Source organism: Bubalus bubalis, chromosome 4 (assembly GCF_019923935.1).
Source record: "Bubalus bubalis isolate 160015118507 breed Murrah chromosome 4, NDDB_SH_1, whole genome shotgun sequence".
NCBI lineage: Eukaryota > Metazoa > Chordata > Mammalia > Artiodactyla > Bovidae > Bubalus > Bubalus bubalis.
The window spans coordinates 148260007-148280961 of NC_059160.1; the positions used below are offsets into that span (position 1 = coordinate 148260007).

At 35.5% G+C, this 20955-nt stretch overlaps 1 protein-coding gene across 2 annotated transcripts in view; it reads right to left on the bottom strand.

The window, feature by feature from the left end:
- P4HA1 (prolyl 4-hydroxylase subunit alpha 1) overlaps positions 1 to 20955 on the bottom strand; it is a 97712-nt gene that overhangs the window by 21197 nt on the left and 55560 nt on the right. The window contains exons 7-9 of one of the 2 annotated variants that reach the window (XM_006060593.4): positions 19820 to 20016; positions 17422 to 17598; positions 6960 to 7030 (exon numbers count right to left, since the gene is read on the bottom strand). In XM_006060593.4, the coding sequence (XP_006060655.1) occupies positions 6960 to 7030; positions 17422 to 17598; positions 19820 to 20016 (445 nt within the window). Of the gene's footprint in view, positions 1 to 5837; positions 5909 to 6959; positions 7031 to 17421; positions 17599 to 19819; positions 20017 to 20955 lie in introns of both variants that reach the window. The other variant, XM_006060591.4, reaches the window with a different exon arrangement.

Genomic DNA, 20955 nt, shown 5'->3' on the forward strand with positions numbered 1-20955 from the left:
TTCTCGCTATATCATAAACTATCTTAATAGAAGGCTTAGAAATTAAGCCTTAGATGAGACACAGTCACTGATAACCACGGCTTTAAAAGAAACTGCTATAGTCACTGGAGAGGAAAATGAGTTCTACATAGGAGGTTATTTCACTTAATATGACTTTTATATGAAACCTCTCCAAAATATAGTAAGATTCTCCAAAATACAGTAAGATTCTCCAAAGCTGGAGAACACATTTAAAACATTTTACTCATCCCATCCTTAAAAGCATTACTGCTAATCTGTCTTCAGGAACATTATTGTAGACTTATTGGATAGTTGAAATTAGCTGAGTTGTTTTAACACTACTAAAAATGACAAGACAATGATACTGTAATATGTTAACTGTCCTTTAGGATCTAGAAGTCTTACCCCTACATTAAATTAAATAATCAGATATCAATATTCTTCTAGTACTCAGTGCTTTAACTGAGTTCGAATGTAAAATTATAGCATTTACTGTAACCTGGAAAAAAAATCATTTGAAGAACATTCTCTATCTTTTGTACAATTATAATTGAAAACGTCAACTAAGTTATACAGTGTTTTTTCCACAAAACATAGTTTAGCGCTAGGAGAAAAACAGAAGTCTTTTTATGTGTCCTCTTTTTCCATTAGATAACCCAAAATATATTTCTTTTGGACTTAATGACAGGAACCTGAGAGTTAAGTTGTACATGCAGAGTAACATTAAGATTTTTTTCATTTTTAATGAGTTTCTGCTATTAAAAAAAGTTCATTATCCTTTTACTATATACTTTAAAAAAATCACTGGAATGCTTTATTTAAGTAAGAAGAAACAGTCTCACGTTGCATGACTATATTTCTAATACTAAGGAATGCATGCTTAAGTAAACAAACACCATCACTTTGGAGGTTTTTAAGTGAAAGTCGCTCAGTCATGTCCAACTCTTTGAAACCCCAAGGACCGTACAGTTCGTGGAATTCTCCAGTCCAGAATACTGGAGTGGGTAGCCTTTCCCTTCTCCAGGGGATCTTCCCAACCCAGGGATCAAACCCAGGTGTCCTGCATTGCAGGCAGATTCTTTACCCACTGAACCACAAGGGAAGGTTAAGATTGTTACAAAACTGCCAAAAGAAAACATAATTAATGTAATCTGCATACCACTATGTGATTTTTTTGCAAAGGCAAAATATAATTCAGGGCCCAAAGTGCCAGTTACAGAGGGCAAAACTTTCAATAACTCTTCCATAAGTGCTTCACAATTAACAAAGAAAGACTAATCATCTAGAGGTGGAATTTATCCAGTCCCTTTGGTTCTCAGTGGGACAATTATACAATAACACTATAGATCCATCTGGATCTATCCATTTATCTCAATCTGAGAAGGACTGTTCTAGCACAGTCCTTCTCAGATTGAGATAAATGGATAGATCCAGAAGCTATGCCAATTAAAAAAAAAAATTTGGTATCACTCAAAGCTATTTACATTGGCCTCTAAAATGTAAAAATATTAATACATTTTTACACTCCATTTGCTCCTTTTTAACATGGGGTAAATTAAATCTTAAGCATAATAAAATATCATATTATAGCGTATCTGTACTTCAAAGTAAAAAAAGAAATCACTTCCAAGAAGTGATATTGAGTCCACCAGAATTAAAGAAACTTTTTCTACCACACTCAATAAACTGTTTATTTGCATATATTACTTTAACTGGACTTACGAACTCACGTAACTGTCTTCTCAGAGTATACGTCTGAATGTGTGTGTGCGTATGTGTGCTCAGTCACTCAATTGTATCCAACTCTTTGTGACCCCACGGACTGTAGCTCGCCAGGCTCCTCTGTGCATGAAATTTTCTAGGCGAGAATACTGGAGTGGTTTGCCATTTCCTTCTCCAGGGGATCTTCCCGACCCAGGGATCACACCTGTGTCTCTTGTATCTCCTGCATTGACAAATGGATTCTTTTATCACTGCACCACCTATAACTGAATGATTTCCCCTCAAAAACTAAAATTCCATTACTTTGATTTAGCCAAACTATTAGCTTCTCCAGTTACAAGCTGAGGTGGAGCGGTGGTAAAGAATCTGCCTGCCAATGCAGGAGACACAGGTTCAATCCCTGAGTTGGGAAGATCCCCTGGAGAAGGAAATGGCAATCCATTCCAGTATTCTTGCCTGGAAAATTTCATGGAGAGAGGAGCCTGGGGGCTACAGTCCATGAGGTTGCAAAGAATCAGACACAGTTGAGTGCGCACGTGTGCGCACACACACACACACACACAGTAAAATTTTAGTTTTTTTTTTTTTAATACTGGAAAGACAAAAAATGATTTGCCAAAAGTTCACAGGTAGTCAACAGAGTAAACATTTTGTTTTTTAAACAGTAATGGATTTCTACACATACTCTGCCCAAAGAAAATTTTATTTGCTAGAAGATGAACATATTTTTACTTCCACAGATGATGATGCAATCACTTAGAAATGTCTCAGAATACAGATATTTGAAATTCCCTTCTGACTTTTTCAAAATACAGATGTTCCCAGAGGAAAGGGGACCTCTTTAACTGACATCAGTACAAACAAACTTTTTCTGCTATTTTTGCATTGGAGATGCCTTCTTCAGAGGTATAAAATATGAAAGTGAAGTCACTCAGTCGTGTCCAACTCTTTGCGACCCCATGGACTGTAGCCTACCAGGCTCCTCGGTCCATGGGATTTTCCAGACATGAATATCGGAGTGGGTTGCCATTTCCTTCTCCAGCAATAAAATATGAAGGAAACATAAAACACTCATTTATTTCACTTGTGAAATCTCCAAATTTCAGATTCACAGTGATGGGTAGAAAATGTCTCAATAGATACTAAGTTTTCAAAATAGCAAAAACTTTTTATTTGTTAAAATATGAAATGTATTGGACATTTCAAGGAGCAAATTCCTTCCTTAACTGTTAAGACCTCTCACATAAAGATTTATTTTTTAAAGGACTGATGAAAATTTTTCATTTAGAGTAAAAATGAAAACCACTGTGCTATGGAATTCTTTTTTTACTAGGTTGTTTTGAACACACACACACACTCACACTGCATTCTTTGCCAAGTCTGTGTTAACTTACCATGGTGTTATTCAGTCTTTCAATGTGTCTAATGTTACTGGCTAAGTATCTTCTACTGTTAAACATATGACTGTTAAAGTATGGCTGTGCCTTTCTCAAAAATCCAGAGCTATGAAATTATAGTATTTTCAAAAATAAGCTCAAAATGTTTAGAAATATTTAGCTCCAAAGAGGGGAAAAAAAAGTTTGGATCACCTTTCCAAAAGTAATTTGACTTTTGGTAAGAGTCCAGTGACTCTGTGGGCTGAATATTTTGTCAAAAAGTCCATTGTATATATAGAAAATTTCCAAAAATGACTTCAAAAACACTAAGTTCATAAAATTTTGTTTTAAATGCTTCCTAAAAACATCCAAATCTGGAGAATTTAGATACTTACTAGTTTTATGACAGTTAAAAAAAAAAAGCCTAAAACCATGTAATAATCTCTGATAAAAATATATAATGGATTTAGTTATTTTTTAAAAAATAGATGAGTTCATTTTTTAGACATGAAAAGGTACTATAAATGGAAAATTAGCTTACTTAACTTCAAAGGAGGGTTAATTATTATACAATGCACAGAAGCATTACAATCAAGGTTTAACATGTCTATCCAAATTATTTACTGCAAATCCTTACCTTGTATTAGTGTTAACAAACATCAAAATCACATTGCAGGAATGTGATTAGGGGTAAGGGCATAGCTAGCGGTATAGGACAGACAGTTAGTACACCAGAATACGTGTGTGGGGATGCTGAAGGCTAATACATAAAGAACATAAAGCTTTGCCTTAAAAAAGTAATTAAGAAAACAAATCAATGCATTCTGTATAGTCTTTATAGTACTTCTGCTATGACTTACAGAGCAATGCTATTTTTTGTTTGACTGCCTCCTAAATTAGTTGTTAAAATCTATGTACTCCTTTGCACAATATTTAGCTGACAAATGAAATTTTTCATCCCAAGAGTTTCAAAAAATTTAATTGTCATACTGAAAACAGTGGTAATTTCTGAAAAATGATTATTTTTTAATTTATCCAGTGGACTCTAAATACCATGATGATTTTATGCCCATCATCATCCACTTAAGAAAATACATGAATGAAGCATTTTTTAAATGCTTGAAAATTTTACATCTGTCTTCCCTTTTTTTCCTTGAACATGCATTTTCATTCCATTCCTACCTTAAAACTGTGGTTCTTAACAGGGGTAGAGAGGTAGAGTTCCCAGGGATGGTGGTGGAAATTTTGCCTACCAGGGGACATGTGACAATGTCTGAAGATATTTTTTATTGTCACAACTGGTGACAGAAGGGTGCTGGCAACTCAGCAGGCACTAGAGATGCTACTAAATATGCTACAAGCCTCAGGTCAGTCAACAAACAACAATCATCTGATCTAAAATGTCAATAGTGCTGAGCCTGAGAAGCCCTCTCCAAGAGGGATATATTTTTATGATTTAAAGTCTTTTATTCATCACATTATACTTCTCCACAACAAAATGTTTACGTAAACTGATAAAAATATAAATTTCTTATAACATAAAGGCCTAACTGTTCAAAAAAAAAAAAAAAAAAACACACATGTCTCCTAGAATGGGTTATTACAATGCTTTCAAATTGTGGTGCTGGAGAAGACTCTTGAGAGTCCCTTGGACAGCAAGGAAGTCAAATCAGTCAATCCTAAAGGAAATCAACCCTGAATATTCATTGGAAGCTGAAGCTCCAACACTCTGGCCACCTAATGTGAACAGACAACTCACTGGAAAAGACCCTGATGCTGGGAAAGATTTGAGGCCAAGAAGAAAAGGGGGCGGCAGAGGATGAGACGGTGAGATAGCATCAATGGATGTGAATTCGAGCAAACTCTGGGAGATAGTGAAGAACAGGGAAGTCTGACATGCTGCAGTCCATGGGGTTCCAGAGAGTTGGACATGACTTAGCAACTAAACAATAGCAATCTAAAGAACATAATTAAACAATCATCAAATATAAAAAATGAAAATATATTAAAATATTCCTAAGGAGATGAAGCTTATTTATTTTCAATTAAGTATTATATGTGAATAAATATTACTTGTTGCTACAATGAGACAGAATTCAGCTCAGTGACACTTCTATTTTCATGAGAGCTGAGAAACTTTATTTATACAAATAAGTAAATGGAAAAGTTCTGTTGAAATAACATCATTTATTTTGTGAGCTTCTATTAAGTTATATATACTTACAAGTTACATAGTGACCTTTTATTAAAAATTATTTCAGTGACCTATCAGCCAATAACAGGAGATTCTCTTAAATATTGTTAAAAACAAAGAATTTGAAACCAACTGACTTACAGAGGACTTTTTAGGTAATCTTTCAAGGTGTCATTCTCACTACCTACAGCTACTGAGTCACCCTGAGATTTTTAAGCCCCTGCTTTACTACAAATTAAATTAGGCCTTGTTCTATGAAGAGTCTTTGGGAACTTCTGTTACTTTAAACATGAGAACACAACTTCACTTACCAGGTAGGGTGTGGGCTATCTCAGCAGGCATTTTAAAACCTAGCAAGTCACTTTGAAAAACCTCTATCAACTTCCCCATAACCATGTCCATCATGAAAAGTCATGCACTGTTATCAAATACCTATGCCTAATAGCCGAGGTCTTAGAAACCATAAGATGGGCTTTATGAAAACTAGACTCACAAGAAAGAAAATAGTCCAAATATGACTAAAATTCTTCCCATCACTCCCTTACCTCTTAGATACTCTGTACTGGGCTGTGGTCAATTTTCCAGTCTCAGGGTCATGTACTGTAGCTCGGCTCAGCTACAAAAAAAGAGAAAGGACAAGGGCTTACTCACGTAGCAGGCAATTTGGGGCTTTTGTTTTGTTTTGCCAAGCCACAGGTGATTGGAAGGGTTCAGATTGGTCTGGATGGTAGGCAATGGTTTCAAATCAGCAGAAACATTTAGAAAAGTGGCGATAAGAAAAGCCACTTCCAAATCAAGAAAAAAATGGGTTGACAGATTTTTGTTGCAGATTGTCCTTTCACTTTTTTTTTTTTTAAATCATTTGAAGCTGTATGTAAATGATTTATAGCACTGGGTTTCACAGGTTCTTTCTCAGATCTAGAAGTTTAATGTTCTTCAAATTATTTGACAAAAGAATAATTAGTAGTCTCTTTAAATTCATTTTTTAAAACTCTCACCAAGCTATAACTGTTGTTAAATCTCTCTGGTGAAGTAAAAGGCAACTAAACTCATAAGTAATAGCATTTGGAAGACTGAGATCTCAAGCATAACTCTGTTCTTTCCATTGCCAACGTTTAAGTCAGCAAGTTTTTTAAAATAAAAACTCCAACAGGAAAAATACAGATGACTCCATAATGACAATGTTATTTTATAAGATGCATGAACAAATGCCAACACAGTCATCGTGAAGAATGATGTGAATTCACTGCAGCATTTTTACCAATATGAGAGAACGACATAAACAAAGACTACTCCCAGATTCATCCAGGCTGCTGCCTTTTTTTTTTTTTTTCCCCCCGTCTTTGGCAAAAAAAAAGAAAAAGGAATAAGAAAAACAAGTATTAAGCCAGTTCCTGGACTGGCCTAACCTGATTTGATTCCTAACCTGAAGAGAGATGGAAAAGCATATTAACTCCCTAAAAATACTAGACCAATTACATACTAAAAACAGAACTTCTAGTTAAAGAGAAAGACCTGTGAAACACAAAGCAGTTTTTCCATGCTTAAAAATAGGCGGTGACTTGACTGGAGACTGAAAATGACCTACTTCCCTTAAATGAATAATTCCTGTAGGATGTACAAAACACTCATTAGAGGGCAAAATATGCAGCATACACATCTCTTACCTTTTGCTAATTCTGTAATGTACCGTCTCCAAGTCTCCTGTTATTGGGTTTGAAATGGTGGCTCGCCTCAGCTGTGAAGCCAACCATCAAAATAGTTGCATTACAAAACAAAAAAAAATGAATCACATTTATCCAATCAGTCAGAAATCTGGGATTTTTACAAAGGAAGCTAAAAAGAGAAAATAACTCCATAGACTTCCAGTCACCTGTGTTGAACCTTGAAAGCCAGTTGACTTTTGAATTTTTTATATTAAAAAAAAATTTTTTTTCTATGAATGGAGCATACACAAAACAGACTGGAAATTAAATTTCTTTGAAAGGTTACAGGATGTGAAATAAGGAAAAGAAATTCTAAAATTTGAAGTTAATTTATAGTTACAAGAATGGCTATATGCATTCAATAACTAATTACAAACTTTTTGTTTTAATTTTTTTCAGTGATGGAAATGCTTGCAAAGCGAATGTTCAAAATCAGTTTGAAGACAGGACGGCAGAGTAGGTGGGCGGGGAGTACATCTCTCTCCATAGATGAATCAGGAATACACCTTCAGACACAGAAGTACACCAGCTGAGGGCGGACTGGAGAAGCTGACCAGATGAAAAGAATATACAGAACCACATAAAGCTCAAGAGCAAGCCCAGAGCCTATGGAGTGGGAGCACTGACTCCAAGACCCTAGACTACCAAAGAACTAATCCTAGAGAGTATCAAATAGTGAGAACTCACACGGTGGAAACCACTTGAATACAAGACCTGGCATCACCCAACCACCAGGAGTGCCCTGTGCAGGACACCTCATCTAAACAACAAACAAAACAAAAATACAAACCTAATCATCAGCAGACAGGATTACCAGCTCACTCAGCCTTGCCCATTATAGGAAAAACAAACAAACAAACAAAAACTCAGCATAAATCTCACCCTATATGAAGCTTACACAAACCACTGGACCAACCTTAGGAGGGCAGAAACCAAAAGGAAGAAAGAATTCAACCCTGAAGTTGGGAAAAGGAGACCTCAAATACAATGTTTAAAAAAAAAAAAGGCAGAGAAATACTACACAAATGAAGGACTAAATTAGAAACACAGACGTCCAAATAAATGAAGAGGAAACAGGCAAACTCCCTGAAAATTCAGAATAATGATAGCAGAGATGATCAAAAACCTTGAAAACAAAATGGAGAAACTGCAAGAATCAATTAACAAAGCAAAGACCTAGAAGAATTAAAGAATAAACATTCAGAGACAAACAACACAATTACTGAAATTAAAAATACTCTAGAAGGAATCAATAGCAGAATATCTGAAGCAGAATGAATCAGTGAGCTGGAAGATAAAATGGTGGAAATAACTTCTGAAGAGCAGAATAAAGTAAGAAGAACAAAAAGAACTGAGGATAGTCTCAGAGACCTCTGGGACAATATCAAAAGCACCAACATTTGAATTAAAGGGGTCCCAGAAGAAGAAGAGAAAATGAAAGTGTATGAGAACATTTTTGAAGAGATTATAGTTGAAAATTTCCCCGACATGGAAAAGGAAATAGTCAATCAAGTCCAAGATGCTCAAAGAGTCCCATACAGGATAAACCCAAGGAGAAACATGCTAACAAAGACTAAACACAAAGAAAGAACATTAAAAGCAGCAAGGAATAAGCAGCAAGTATACAAAGGAAACCCCATATGCTTAACAGCTGATTTCAGCAGGAACTATGCAGGCCAGAAGGGAATGGCAGGATATATTTTAAGTACTGAAAGGGAAAAATCTACAACCAAGATTACTGTACCCGGCAAGGATCTCATTCAAAACTGATGGAGAAATAAAAAGATTTCCAGACAAGCAAAAGTTAAGAGAATTCAGTAGCACCAAACCAGCTCCACAACAAATGTTAAAACAGATTTAATAGTCAAAAAAACAAGAGAAGGAAAAAGATCTACAAAATCAACTCCAAACAATTAAGAAAATGGCAATAGGAACATATATATCAATAATTACTTTAAATGTAAATGGATTAAATGCTCCAACCAAAAGACAAAGACTAGCTGAATGGATACAAAAGCAAGACCCATATATATGCTGTCTACAAGAAACCCAATTTCGGAGCTACAGACACATATATACTGAAAGTGAGAGGATGGGAAAATATATTCCATGCAAATAGGAAGCAAAAGGAAGCTGAAGTAGCAATCCTCATATCAGAAAAAATAGACCTTAAAGAGTATTACAAGAGATAAGGAAGGACACTACATAATGATCAAGGGATCAATCAAGAGGAAGACATAACAATTGTAAATACCTACGAACCCAACATAGGAGCACCTCAATACATAAGACAAACAATAACAGACACAAAAGGAGAAACCTATAGTAACACAATAACAGCAGGAGACTTTAACACACCACTCACACCAATGAACAGGTCATCAAAACAGAAAATTAATAAGGAAAGTGAAGTCTTAAATGATATATTAGATGAGATGAATCTCATCGATACTTTTGGGACATTCCATCCAAAAGCAGAAGAATACACCTTCTTCTCAAGTGCACATGGAACATTCTCCAGGACAGACCACATCTTGGGTCACAAATCAAACCTCAGTAAATTTAAGAAAACTGAAATAGTATCATGCATCTTCTCCGACCACAACGCTATGAGACGAGGTATCAATTAAAAGAAAAAAACTGTAAGAAACACAAACACATGGAGATTAAACAACACGCTTCTAAATAACCAACAGGTTACTGAAGAAATCTAAAGGGAAATCAAAAAGTTTCTAGAAACAAATGACAATGAAAACATGACAACTCAAAACCTATGAGATGCAGCAAAAGTAGTTCTAAGAGGGAAGTTTATAGCAATACAATCCTACCTCAAGAAACAAGAAAAACATCGAATAGACAACCTAACTTTACACCTAAAACGGCTGGAAAAAGAACCAAAAAACCCCAAAATTAGTAGAAGGAAAGAAATCATAAAGATCGGAGCAGAAATAAATGAAAAAGAAATGAAAGAAACAATAGTAAAGATTAATAAAACTAAAAGCTGGTTCTTTGAGAAGATAAATAAAATTGACAAAACTTTAGCCAGACTCATCAAGAAAAAGAGAAGAATCAAATCAACAAAACTAGAAATGAAAAAGGAGAGGTTACAACAGACAATATATAAATACAAAGGATTATAAGAGACCATTATGAACAACTATATGGCAATAAAATGGACAACCTGGAAGAAATGGATGGATTCTTAGAAAAGTTCAATCTTCCAAGACTGAACCAAGAAGAAATAGAAATTATCAACAATCCAATTACAAGCACTGAAATTGAAGCTGTGATCAAAAATCTCCCAAAAAACAAAAGCCCAGGATCAGATGGCTTCATAGGAGAATTCTATCACACATTCAGAGAAGAGCTAATGCCTATCCTTCTAAAACTTTCAAAAAATTGCAGAGGAAGGAACACGTCCAGACTCATTCTACTAGGCCACCATCACTCTGATACCAAAACCAGACAAGGACAACACACAAAAAAGAAAACTACAGGCCAATATCACATAGATGAACATAGATGCAAAAATCCTCAACAAAATTTTAGCAAACAGAATTCAGCAATACATCCAAAAGTTCATACACCATGATCAAGTTGGGTTTATTTCAGTAATGCAAGGATTCTTCAATATATGCAAATCAATGTGATACACCATATTAACAAATTGAAAGATAAAAACCGTATGATAATCTCAATAGATGCAGAAAAAGCCTTTGACAAAATTCAGCACCCATTTATGATTAAAACCCTTCAAAAAATGGGCACAGAAGGAACCCATCTCAACATAGTAAAGGCCATATATGATGTCTATAGCAAACACTATTCTCAGTGGTGAAAAACTGAAATCACTCCTCCTAAAATAAGGAACAAGACAAGGGTGTCCACTTTCACCACTATTATTCAACACAGTTCTGGAAGTCCTAGTTACAGCAATCAGAGAAGAAAAAGAAATAAAAGGCATCCAGATCAATGTTTGCAGATGACATGATACTGTACATAGAAAACACTAAAGATAGTATCAGAAAATTACTAGACCTAATCAGTGAATTTAGCAAAGTTGCAGGACACAAAATCAATACACAGAAATCACTTGCATTTATATATCCTAATAATGAAAAATTAGAAAGAGAAATTAAGGAATCAATCCCATTCACCATTGCAACAAAAAGAATTAAATATCTAGGAATAGTGAATTTAACTCAGATGACCATTATATCTACTACTGCGGGCAGGAATCCCTCAGAAGAAATGGAGTAGCATTCATGGTCAACAAAAAGAGTCTGAAATGCAGTACTTGGATGCAATCTCAAAAATGACAGAATGATCTCTGTTCGTTTCCAAGGCAAACCATTCAATATCACAGTAATCCAAGTCTATGCCCCAACCAGTAACGCTGAAGAAGCTGAAGTTGAACGGTTCTATGAAGACCTACAAGACATTTTAGAACTAACACACAAAAAAGATGTCCTTTTCATTACAGGGGACTGGAATGCAAAAGTAGGAACTCAAGAAACACCTGGAGTAACAGGCAAATTTGGCCTTGGAATACGGAATGAAGCAGGGCAAAGACTAATAGAGTTTTGCCAAGAAAATGCACTGGTCATAGCAAACACCCTCTTCCAACAACACAAGAGAAGACTCTACACATGGACATCACCAGATGGTCAACACCGAAATCAGATTGATTATATTCTTTGCAGCCAAAGATGGAGAAGCTCTATACAGTCAACAAAAACAAGACCAGGAGCTGACTGTGGCTCAGACCATGAACTCCTTATTGCCAAATTCAGACTTAAATTGAATAAAGTAGGGAAAACCACTACCCCATTCAGGTATGACCTTAATCAAATCCCTTATGATTATACAGTGAAAGTGAGAAATAGATTTAAGGGCCTAGATCTGATAGATAGAGTGCCTGATGAACTATGGAATGAGGTTCGTGACATTGTACAGGAGACAGGGATCAAGACCATCCCCATGGAAAAAATGCTAAAAAGCAAAATGGCTGTCTGGGGAGGCCTTACAAATCGCTGTGAAAAGAGAAGCAAAAAGCAAAGGAGAAAAGGAAAGATATAAACATCTGAATGCAGAGTTCCAAAGAATAGCTAGAAGAGATAAGAAAGCCTTCCTCAGCAATCAATGCAAAGAAATAGAGGAAAACAACAGAATGGGAAAGACTAGAGATCTCTTCAAGAAAATTAGAGATACCAAGGGAACATTTCATGCAAAGAAGGGCTCGATAAAGGACAGAAATGGGATGGACCTAACAGAAGCAGAAGATATTAAGAAGAGGTGACAAGAATACACAGAAGAACTGTACAAAAAAGATCTTCATGACCCAGATAATCACGATGGTGTGATCACTCATCTAGAGCCAGACATCCTGGAATGTGAAGTCAAGTGGGCCTTAGAAAGCATCACTACAAACAAAGCTAGTGGAGGTGATGGAATTCCAGTTGAGCTATTTCAAATCCTGAAAGATGATGCTGTGAAAGTGCTGCACTCAATAGGCCAGCAAATTTGGAAAACTCAGCAGTGGCCACAGGACTGGAAAAGGTCCGTTTTCATTCCAATCCCAAAGAAAGGCAATGCCAAAGAATGCTCAAACTACTGCAAAATTGCACTCATCTCACATGCTAGTAAAGTAATGCTCAAGATTCCCCAAGCCAGGCTTCAGCAATACATGAACCGTGAGCTTACTGATGTTCAAGCTGGTTTTTGAAAAGGCAGAGGAACCAGAGATCAAATTGCCAACATCCGCTGGATCATCGAAAAAGCAAGAGAGTTCCAGAAAAACATCTATTTCTGTTTTATTGACTATGCCAAAGCCTTTGACTGTGTGGATCACAATAAACTGTGGAACATTCTGAAAGAGATAGGAATACCAGATCACCTGATCTGCCTCTTGAGAAATCTGTATGCAGATCAGGAAGTAACAGTTAGAACTGAACATGGAACAACAGACTGGTTCCAAATAGGAAAAGGAGTACGTCAAGGCTGTATATTATCACCCTGCTTATTTAACTTATATGCAGAGTACATCCTGAGAAACGCTGGACTGGAAGAAGCACAAGCTGGAATCAAGACTGCTGGGAGAAATATCAATAACCTCAGATATGCAGATGACACCACCCTTATGGCAGAAAGTGAAGAGGAACTCAAAAGCCTCTTGATGAAAGTGAAAGTGGAGAGTAAAAAAGTTGGCTTAAAGCTCAACATTCAGAAAACAAAGATCATGGCATCTGGTCCCATCACTTCATGGGAAATAGATGGGGAAACAGTGGAAACAGTGTCAGACTTTATTTTTCTGGGCTCCAAAATCACTGCAGATGCTGACTGCAGCCATGAAATTAAAAGACGCTTACTCCTTGGAAGGAAAGTTATGACCAACCTAGATAGCATATTCAAAAGCAGAGACATTACTTTGCCAACAAAGGTCCATCTAGTCAAGGCTATGGTTTTTCCTGTGGTCATGTATGGATGTGAGAGTTGGACTGTGAAGAAAGCTGAGCGCCGAAGAATTGATGCTTTTGAACTGTGGTATTGGAGAAGACTCTTGAGAGTCCCTTGGACTGCAAGGAGATCCAACCAGTCCATTCTGAAGGAGATCAGCCCTGGGATTTCTTTGGAGGGAATGATGCTGAAGCTGAAACTCCAGTACTTGGGCCACCTCATGTGAAGAGTTGACTCGTTGGAAAAGACTCTGATGCTGGGAGGGATTGGGGGCAGGAGGAGAAGGGGACAACAGAGGATAAGATGGCTGGATGGCATCACTGACTCAATGGACGTGAGTCTGAGTGAACTCCGGGAGTTGGTGATGGAGAGGGAGGCCTGGGCGTGCTGCGATTCATGGGGTCACAAAGAGTCGGACACAACTGAGTGACTGAACTGAACTGAACTGAAGGAGACAAAAGAACTGTACACAGAAAACTGTAAGACACTGATGAAAGAAAGACAACATAAACAGATGGAGAGACATTCCATGTTCCTGGGCAAGAAGAATCAATATTGTGAAAATGACTATACTACCAAATGCAATCTACAAAAATCAATGTGATCCCTATCAAATTATCAATGACATTTCCAACAAAACTAGAACAAAAAATTTCACAATCCATACGGAAACACAGAAGACCCTGAATAGCCAAAGCAGTCTTGAGAAAGAAGAATGGAGCTGGAGGAATCAACCTTCCTGACTTCAGATTATACTACAAAGCTACAGTCATCAAGACAGTAAGGTACTGGCACAAAAACAGAAATACAGACTAATGGAACAAGACAGAAAGCCCAGAAATAAACCCATGCACCTATGGGTACCTTATTTTTGACAAAGGAGGCACGAATATACAATGGGGCAAAGACGGCCTCTTCAACAAATGGTGCTGGGAAAAGGGGACAGCTACATGTAAAAGAATGAAATTAGAACACTTCCTAACACCATACACAAAGATAAACTCAAAATGGATTAAAGACCTTTATGTAAGACCAGAAACTATAAAACTTAGAGGAAAACATAGGCAGAACACTCAATGACATAAAAAAGCAAGATCCTCTATGACCCACCTCCTAGAGGAAAGGAAATAAAAACAAAAGTAAACAAGTGGGACCTGATTAAACTTAAAAGCTTTTGCACAGCAAAGGAAACTATAAGCAAGGTAAAACAACAACCCTCAGAATAGGAGAAAATAATAGCAAATTAATCCTGATGAAGGATTAATTTCCAAAATATACAAGCAGCTCATACAACTCAATGCCAGAAAAACAAACAACCCAATCAAAAAGTGGGAAAAAGACCTAAACAGACATTTCTCCAAAGATGACATACAGATGGCTAACAAACACATGAAAAGATGTTCAACATCACTCATTATTCAGTTCAGTTCAGTCGCTCAGTCGTATGATGAGATATCACCTCACACAGGTCAGAATGGCCATCATCAAAAAGTCTACAAACAATAAATGCTGGAGAGGGTGTGGAGAAAAGGGAATGTTCTTGCACTGTTGGTGGGAATATAAATTGATACAGCCACTATGGAAGATGGTATGGAGATTCCTTAAAAAACTAGGAATAAAACCACCCATATGACCCAGCAATCCCAATCCTAGGCATATACCCTGAGGAAACCAAAACTGAAAAAGACACATGTATCCCATTGTTCATTGCAGCACTATTTACAATAGCTAGAACATGGAAGCAACCATTGACAGATGAATGGATAAAGAAGTTGTGGTACATATACACAATGGAATATTACTCATCCATAAAAAGGAACACATTTGAGTCAGATCTGATGAGATGGATGAACCTAGAACCTATTATACAGTGTGAAGTGAGTCAGAAAGAGAAAGATAAATATCATATTCTAACGCATATATATGGAATCTATAAAAATGGTTCTGAAGAATTTATTTACAGGGCAGCAATGGAGAAACAGACTTATGAACAGACTCTATTCTCAATAGAGAACAGACTTATGAACATGGGGAGATGGGAGGAGAGGATGAGACGTATGGAAGAAACTTACATGACCATATGTAAAATAGATAGCCAAAGGGAATTTGTTGTATGGCTCAGGAAACTCAAATAGGGGCTCTGTATCAGTCTAGAGGGGTGAGATGGTGTGGGAGATGGGAAGGAGGTTCCAAAGGGAGGGCATATATGTATACCTATGGCTGATGCATGTTGAGGTTTGACAGAAAATAACAAAATTCTGTAAAGCAATTATCCTTCAATAAAAAAATAAATTAAAAAGAAAAAATCAGTTTCAAGGTCAATCTTCTCTTCCTTCAAGATATTTGCTCATATATTTCAAATAAACAGTGAAATAATCTTAGACTGAGCACAAAGATTGATGAAAAGAACTCATAAATGTTATTTTTTTAAAAAAACACAGAAAGAGATGGCAGCCAAGATAATGATTTTAAACTTTTTTTCTAAAAATGAAAGATGGTTTGGAGGTTAACAAGAATATAAAACTTTCCTTGTCATTGTATTTTTTGATCAAATAATCTAATTGAGGCATCCCTTTTAAGACTGAGGTCTCCAAACTCAGAGATATAAGACAGTCTCCAAGCAGAAATGAATTTCTAATATTCTACCACAATAATTTTGGTTTACTGACACAAATAACAGACTAAAAAAGACAGAATATGACATCACTATCTTTTATCTGTTTAAAAGATTTATAAGAGCTCCCTTGGACAACACCCATACAAATTAGATAAGTCTTTTCATTTAAAATACTGGAGTGGGTTGCCATGCCCTTCTCCAGGAGATCTTCTCAGCCCAGGGATTGAATCTGAGTCTCCTGCATTGCAGCCAAATTCTTTACCCTCTGAGCCACCAGAGAAGCTCATAATCTTTAATAAAAAAACAAAACGTACCCATTTTCAAAAGTAGTAAAACTTAACAGCAACAAACATTCTGATTTCAAGTTTATTCTGCAGTATAGAAATCCAGACAAGGAAGAGCAAACTATGGTCCATGGGCTGAATTCATCCAGCTACTTGCTTCTAGAAATAAAAGTTTTACTGTAATATAGCCATACTCATTTATGTATTTTCTATGACTGCTTTTGCATTACAAGAGCAGAGGTGAGTAGTTATAACAGACTGTACAGCCTGCAAAACCTAAAAAGATTTACTATCTGGACCTTTACAGAAAAAAATTTCCGGTTCCTGTATAGTAAGTGAGCAAAAATATTTCTAGTGTTTACTTAACAGTCTCTTTATGAAAATGATCATAGTTTGTATTTTGCTGTCAATAAGACCAAACAGATTTTAAGAACAAGCTGATGGGGAAAAAGGCAAGAGCATAAAGGTCATTCTTGCTCACCAAAGATTAATTTCTATGCTAAACACTAAAGCTTATAGGATTGTGTTTATAATAAATTCTTTCTTAAGATAAATGATGTAGGTTGAAGCCAGAAAACGATGATGTCATTATTTCAGATTAGCAAGATGTTCGTGCCCAATGATATCCTCCAAGTAATAATGTACCTAGACAGGAATAAAAATACTTCAAGTATTATTTCAGATAAAACTATAGAAGTTATATATAAAAAGTTGGCCTCTGATCAATCTCAGAGATTAAAGGGCTCCAAAGTACACAGAAATTTTTTCAGGAAGATGCTGAAACACAAATCTGTTAAGTGTGAATAAAAATATCACCTATGATTTTCATAATTCAATGCTTAAAACCTAGTTGCAACGTTACATACAAGGTATGTAATATGTGTTGATAATAAAAAGAGAAAAATTGGTATAAATAGAGCTTAGTTAATTCCATTAGTTTTCAACAATAATATCTAAAACTATCTATGGGGTTATTGTCATGTCAATTATCATTTTTATAATCTTGCAAAGGAAAAGCTGAAACACAAGTAAATTGAGGAGAGAAAAAAAGAAAAAAATTATTTACCCTTGGTTTGGCTAGATCTTTAACAATTTCAATTTCTGCATCAGAAATAATATCATGGAAGCGGATAATACGAGGCTTGTCCCACTCATCCTCCTGTTTGGCTGGAGCCAGAATAAATTTAGGATTCCTGTTTCCATCATGGTAGCGACAGAAGAGTTTTTTCTGTCTCCGAGGAGTCTGAACAAAAAGTTTAAACAATTATAAATATATTAGAGTAATAATATTTTAATGCTTGTTCCTATGAAGATAAGAAGCAATAATCATGCTGGTGTATAGACAGAGTACTTGAGGAAGAACATGCAAAAGAAATAGTACTCTGCAAATATTCTGCATCAAACAGGACCTTCAGAATTTTAAAAGTTTTATTAATGATTCTTTTCTGGAAGAGATGGTGAGGTTTCTCTTTAACCCTTCTCTCATCAAAATAAAGTTCAGGCCTTGTAAATATGAAAAAAATAATAAAATGATTATAGAAATATGAAATGAATGACCAGCCCTGCTCCAAACTTCAGAAAGTAACTGGGAAAAACCCAGAAAAGTTTCTTAAAGAAAAAAACCTAACCAGGTTTTCCCAAGTACCTCCTAATTTTAAAAAGTTTAAGTGATTTTTTTTTTTTTACGATGAAAAACAGTAGCTCTGAAAAAGAGAAAATTAGTTATTAAACAAAGAAGCCAGGTGCTTTTAGTAGCAGGTCAGCAAAAATCAACAAATGTACTTTTCAATCACCTATGTATCACATTAACTAAATATGGGGTTGGCCAAAAAGATAAAAACACCCCGCATGGATGTTTTGGCCAATCCAATGTTATGCCATTGCTGATTCTTCTCTTGATTAAACAAGTATTTCATATTATGAAGTAGAACTAATAGTGATTTATGTTTATTCTTGTTCTTTATTTACCAAGAATCAAATCCAAGGTTTTAAATATATGTTTTATATGATAATAAGACCAATTTAACTATTCTGAGAAAAAGGATGCTCTTTTGATTTTGAGCTGAGTTTACATGTGTGTCAATCAACAAACGGGCAAATTAACAGACTTCTGTTATAAACCTATAGTTCTATTTTGCTCTCTTATTTAAGAGTTTCTAAGGGCAGTAAAAAATATCTGCTCACTACTGGAAATCTGAACACTGACTAGGTACTTAATGATATTATGGAACTACTAACTACTTACGATACTGGAACTATCATAATGGTATTGTGGTCATTTAAAAGTCCTTATCTTTAAATGATATACACTAAAATATTTAGATGTGAAATTAAAAAAAAAATGTTTCATGAGTCTAATTTGTATTTACTCATTAGATCAAAGCAAAAGTTTTCTGGGAATCCATGAACTTATCAATGTTCATGTTCTCTGGGAATCCATGAACTTATCAAAGTGTCAACATAGATAAGATCTACTTATTTGCTGGTAGAGGTTAGGCTGTCAACAGTAAATCACCAAATATCAGGAAGTCATCAATATCAAAACATAAAACCCAGCCTAAGTTTATCAGTAGTAGAGAAAAGTTAAACACTATTCAAATGCTTTCACTTAAAATTACTCCAAAAATTCACTAAATCCTGCCTCATACACCAGCATTCAACTGAACACTAGTACCACATGATACTCCTTTAAAAAGGGTTCTATGATCAATTAAGGTTGAGAAACAAAGTATATCATACTCACAGTCATCATAAAAAGGATCTGAAAAGTCCTAAAGCTGAACAAAGAAACCTATGTTCCCAAGGCTTGAACTGTATTATTTTTGGCCTATTACCTTTTTAGTATTCTGGTAAACTGAGTATAAATATATTAATATAGATATACAATAAACAAAGGGATATTTACAGACACATTTTAGTATTTTAAAAAATAAATGTTATAAAGCCAAAATCTATTTAAAGTCTTTATGCATTTTTAATATTTCTTAAATAGACTAAAACATTACATTAGGCAGTCTTGTCAAGGCTGACTAGGAGCAAAACCACAAGATATCACTGTATAGATAAATCCATCATTTCATAGGTTAAGTTAGAATGATATATTATTTCTATGTAAGACTGATGAAATCTCTTTTGCATTAAGATATAAGAAAAAACTGTATCACTTCTCTTAAATAATCTGATCCTTCACCTTAAAAAGCCTCTTCTAATCTATGAAAAGGGTAATAATTACCAAAAATGCATGTAATGGTATATGAGTCACAAGTTTTATTTTAAAGCTATTTTACTAGAAGTTGGAACACATTAAGTGCAACCCCAACAATAAAGTGATGTGACATAACGTAATACTTTAGGAATAATTCTAATTTTTACCACAAAAGTTTAAAAGAATTCTGCATCTCTCCAGAACTACGTACACACACACATGCACATTCACACACACACAATTGGCTTTTCCACTTTACCATTTTGATACCCTCCCCACGGCACAGCATTTCGTACTTCTGTCTCTCTGGCAGGTAATCCACAGCAGCACCTTTTTTCTTCAGTGTGGTTTTCTGATCAGACTGGTCATCTGAAGAAGACTTATTGGCATCTTTTTCTTTAGCCATTATATACTCAAAGTATTTTAAGTTACCGTTAGCTCTCTGATGTTCAGGATCTATTACAAAAGAAAGAAAGCATGTTCATGAGTTTACAGTTGTTCAAGCATGAGCATAAGATACCAGTGGAGGAACATGTAATTTACTTTCCAAACCAGGTTGCTTTATGAGAGTGAAAGGAGGCATTAATGAAAATTATTATACCAAAACAACAGGTGTAAATCAGTACTGCCCCAAGCAAATCAAGATGTACAGGCGCCCTATATAAAGAGAGTTCTGGAGATGGAATCAGCCATCTATTTCAAAGTAGTAATTATTGCTTTTACTTTGAGAATGTTCCATGTGACAAGTTACTCAGCAGCCAAAGGAACTATGATCAATTTGATGTCAAATGAATTTTAAAGTACTACTGATTAAACTTATTTTAAGCAACAGAAAAGATTTTTCTGAGATTGAAATGTAATGACCATGGGGAAGACAGGGTATACAGTTCAAAGGTAACCTTTACCACAGATAATATTATAAATGCCGAACACAGTCTACTTCTGAGGGCTGAGTGCATTTCAGTCCCAAAATTCTACATGAAACAGAAAAGAGAAACTAAAAATATAATTTTTAAATAAGCCAGAATCCACTAACTGCCTCAGAATTGCTAGTCATAATTTTTAGCTATCTTTTAGTAGCAGGAAGGAGGACTACTCCACCCATCTGGGAGAAAAAAAATATAAACCACCGCCCCCCCTCCTCACGCCCACACACACACACACACACACACACACACACACAAATGAAAAAGACAGACTAGGGCACAGAAAGTTCACTTGTGACGTCAATTGAAGTGTTTTAAAAAAATCCAGCCTTAGATTTGTAAAATACTTCTTGTCTTTGAGAAATTGCTTATGTTGTGATGTACAGAATATGAGGCTAATTTTGCAAAAGAAATGGAAAAATGGGGGGAGAAGAGGGTATGCTACAAGGAAACAAAAAAATTGGTGTCT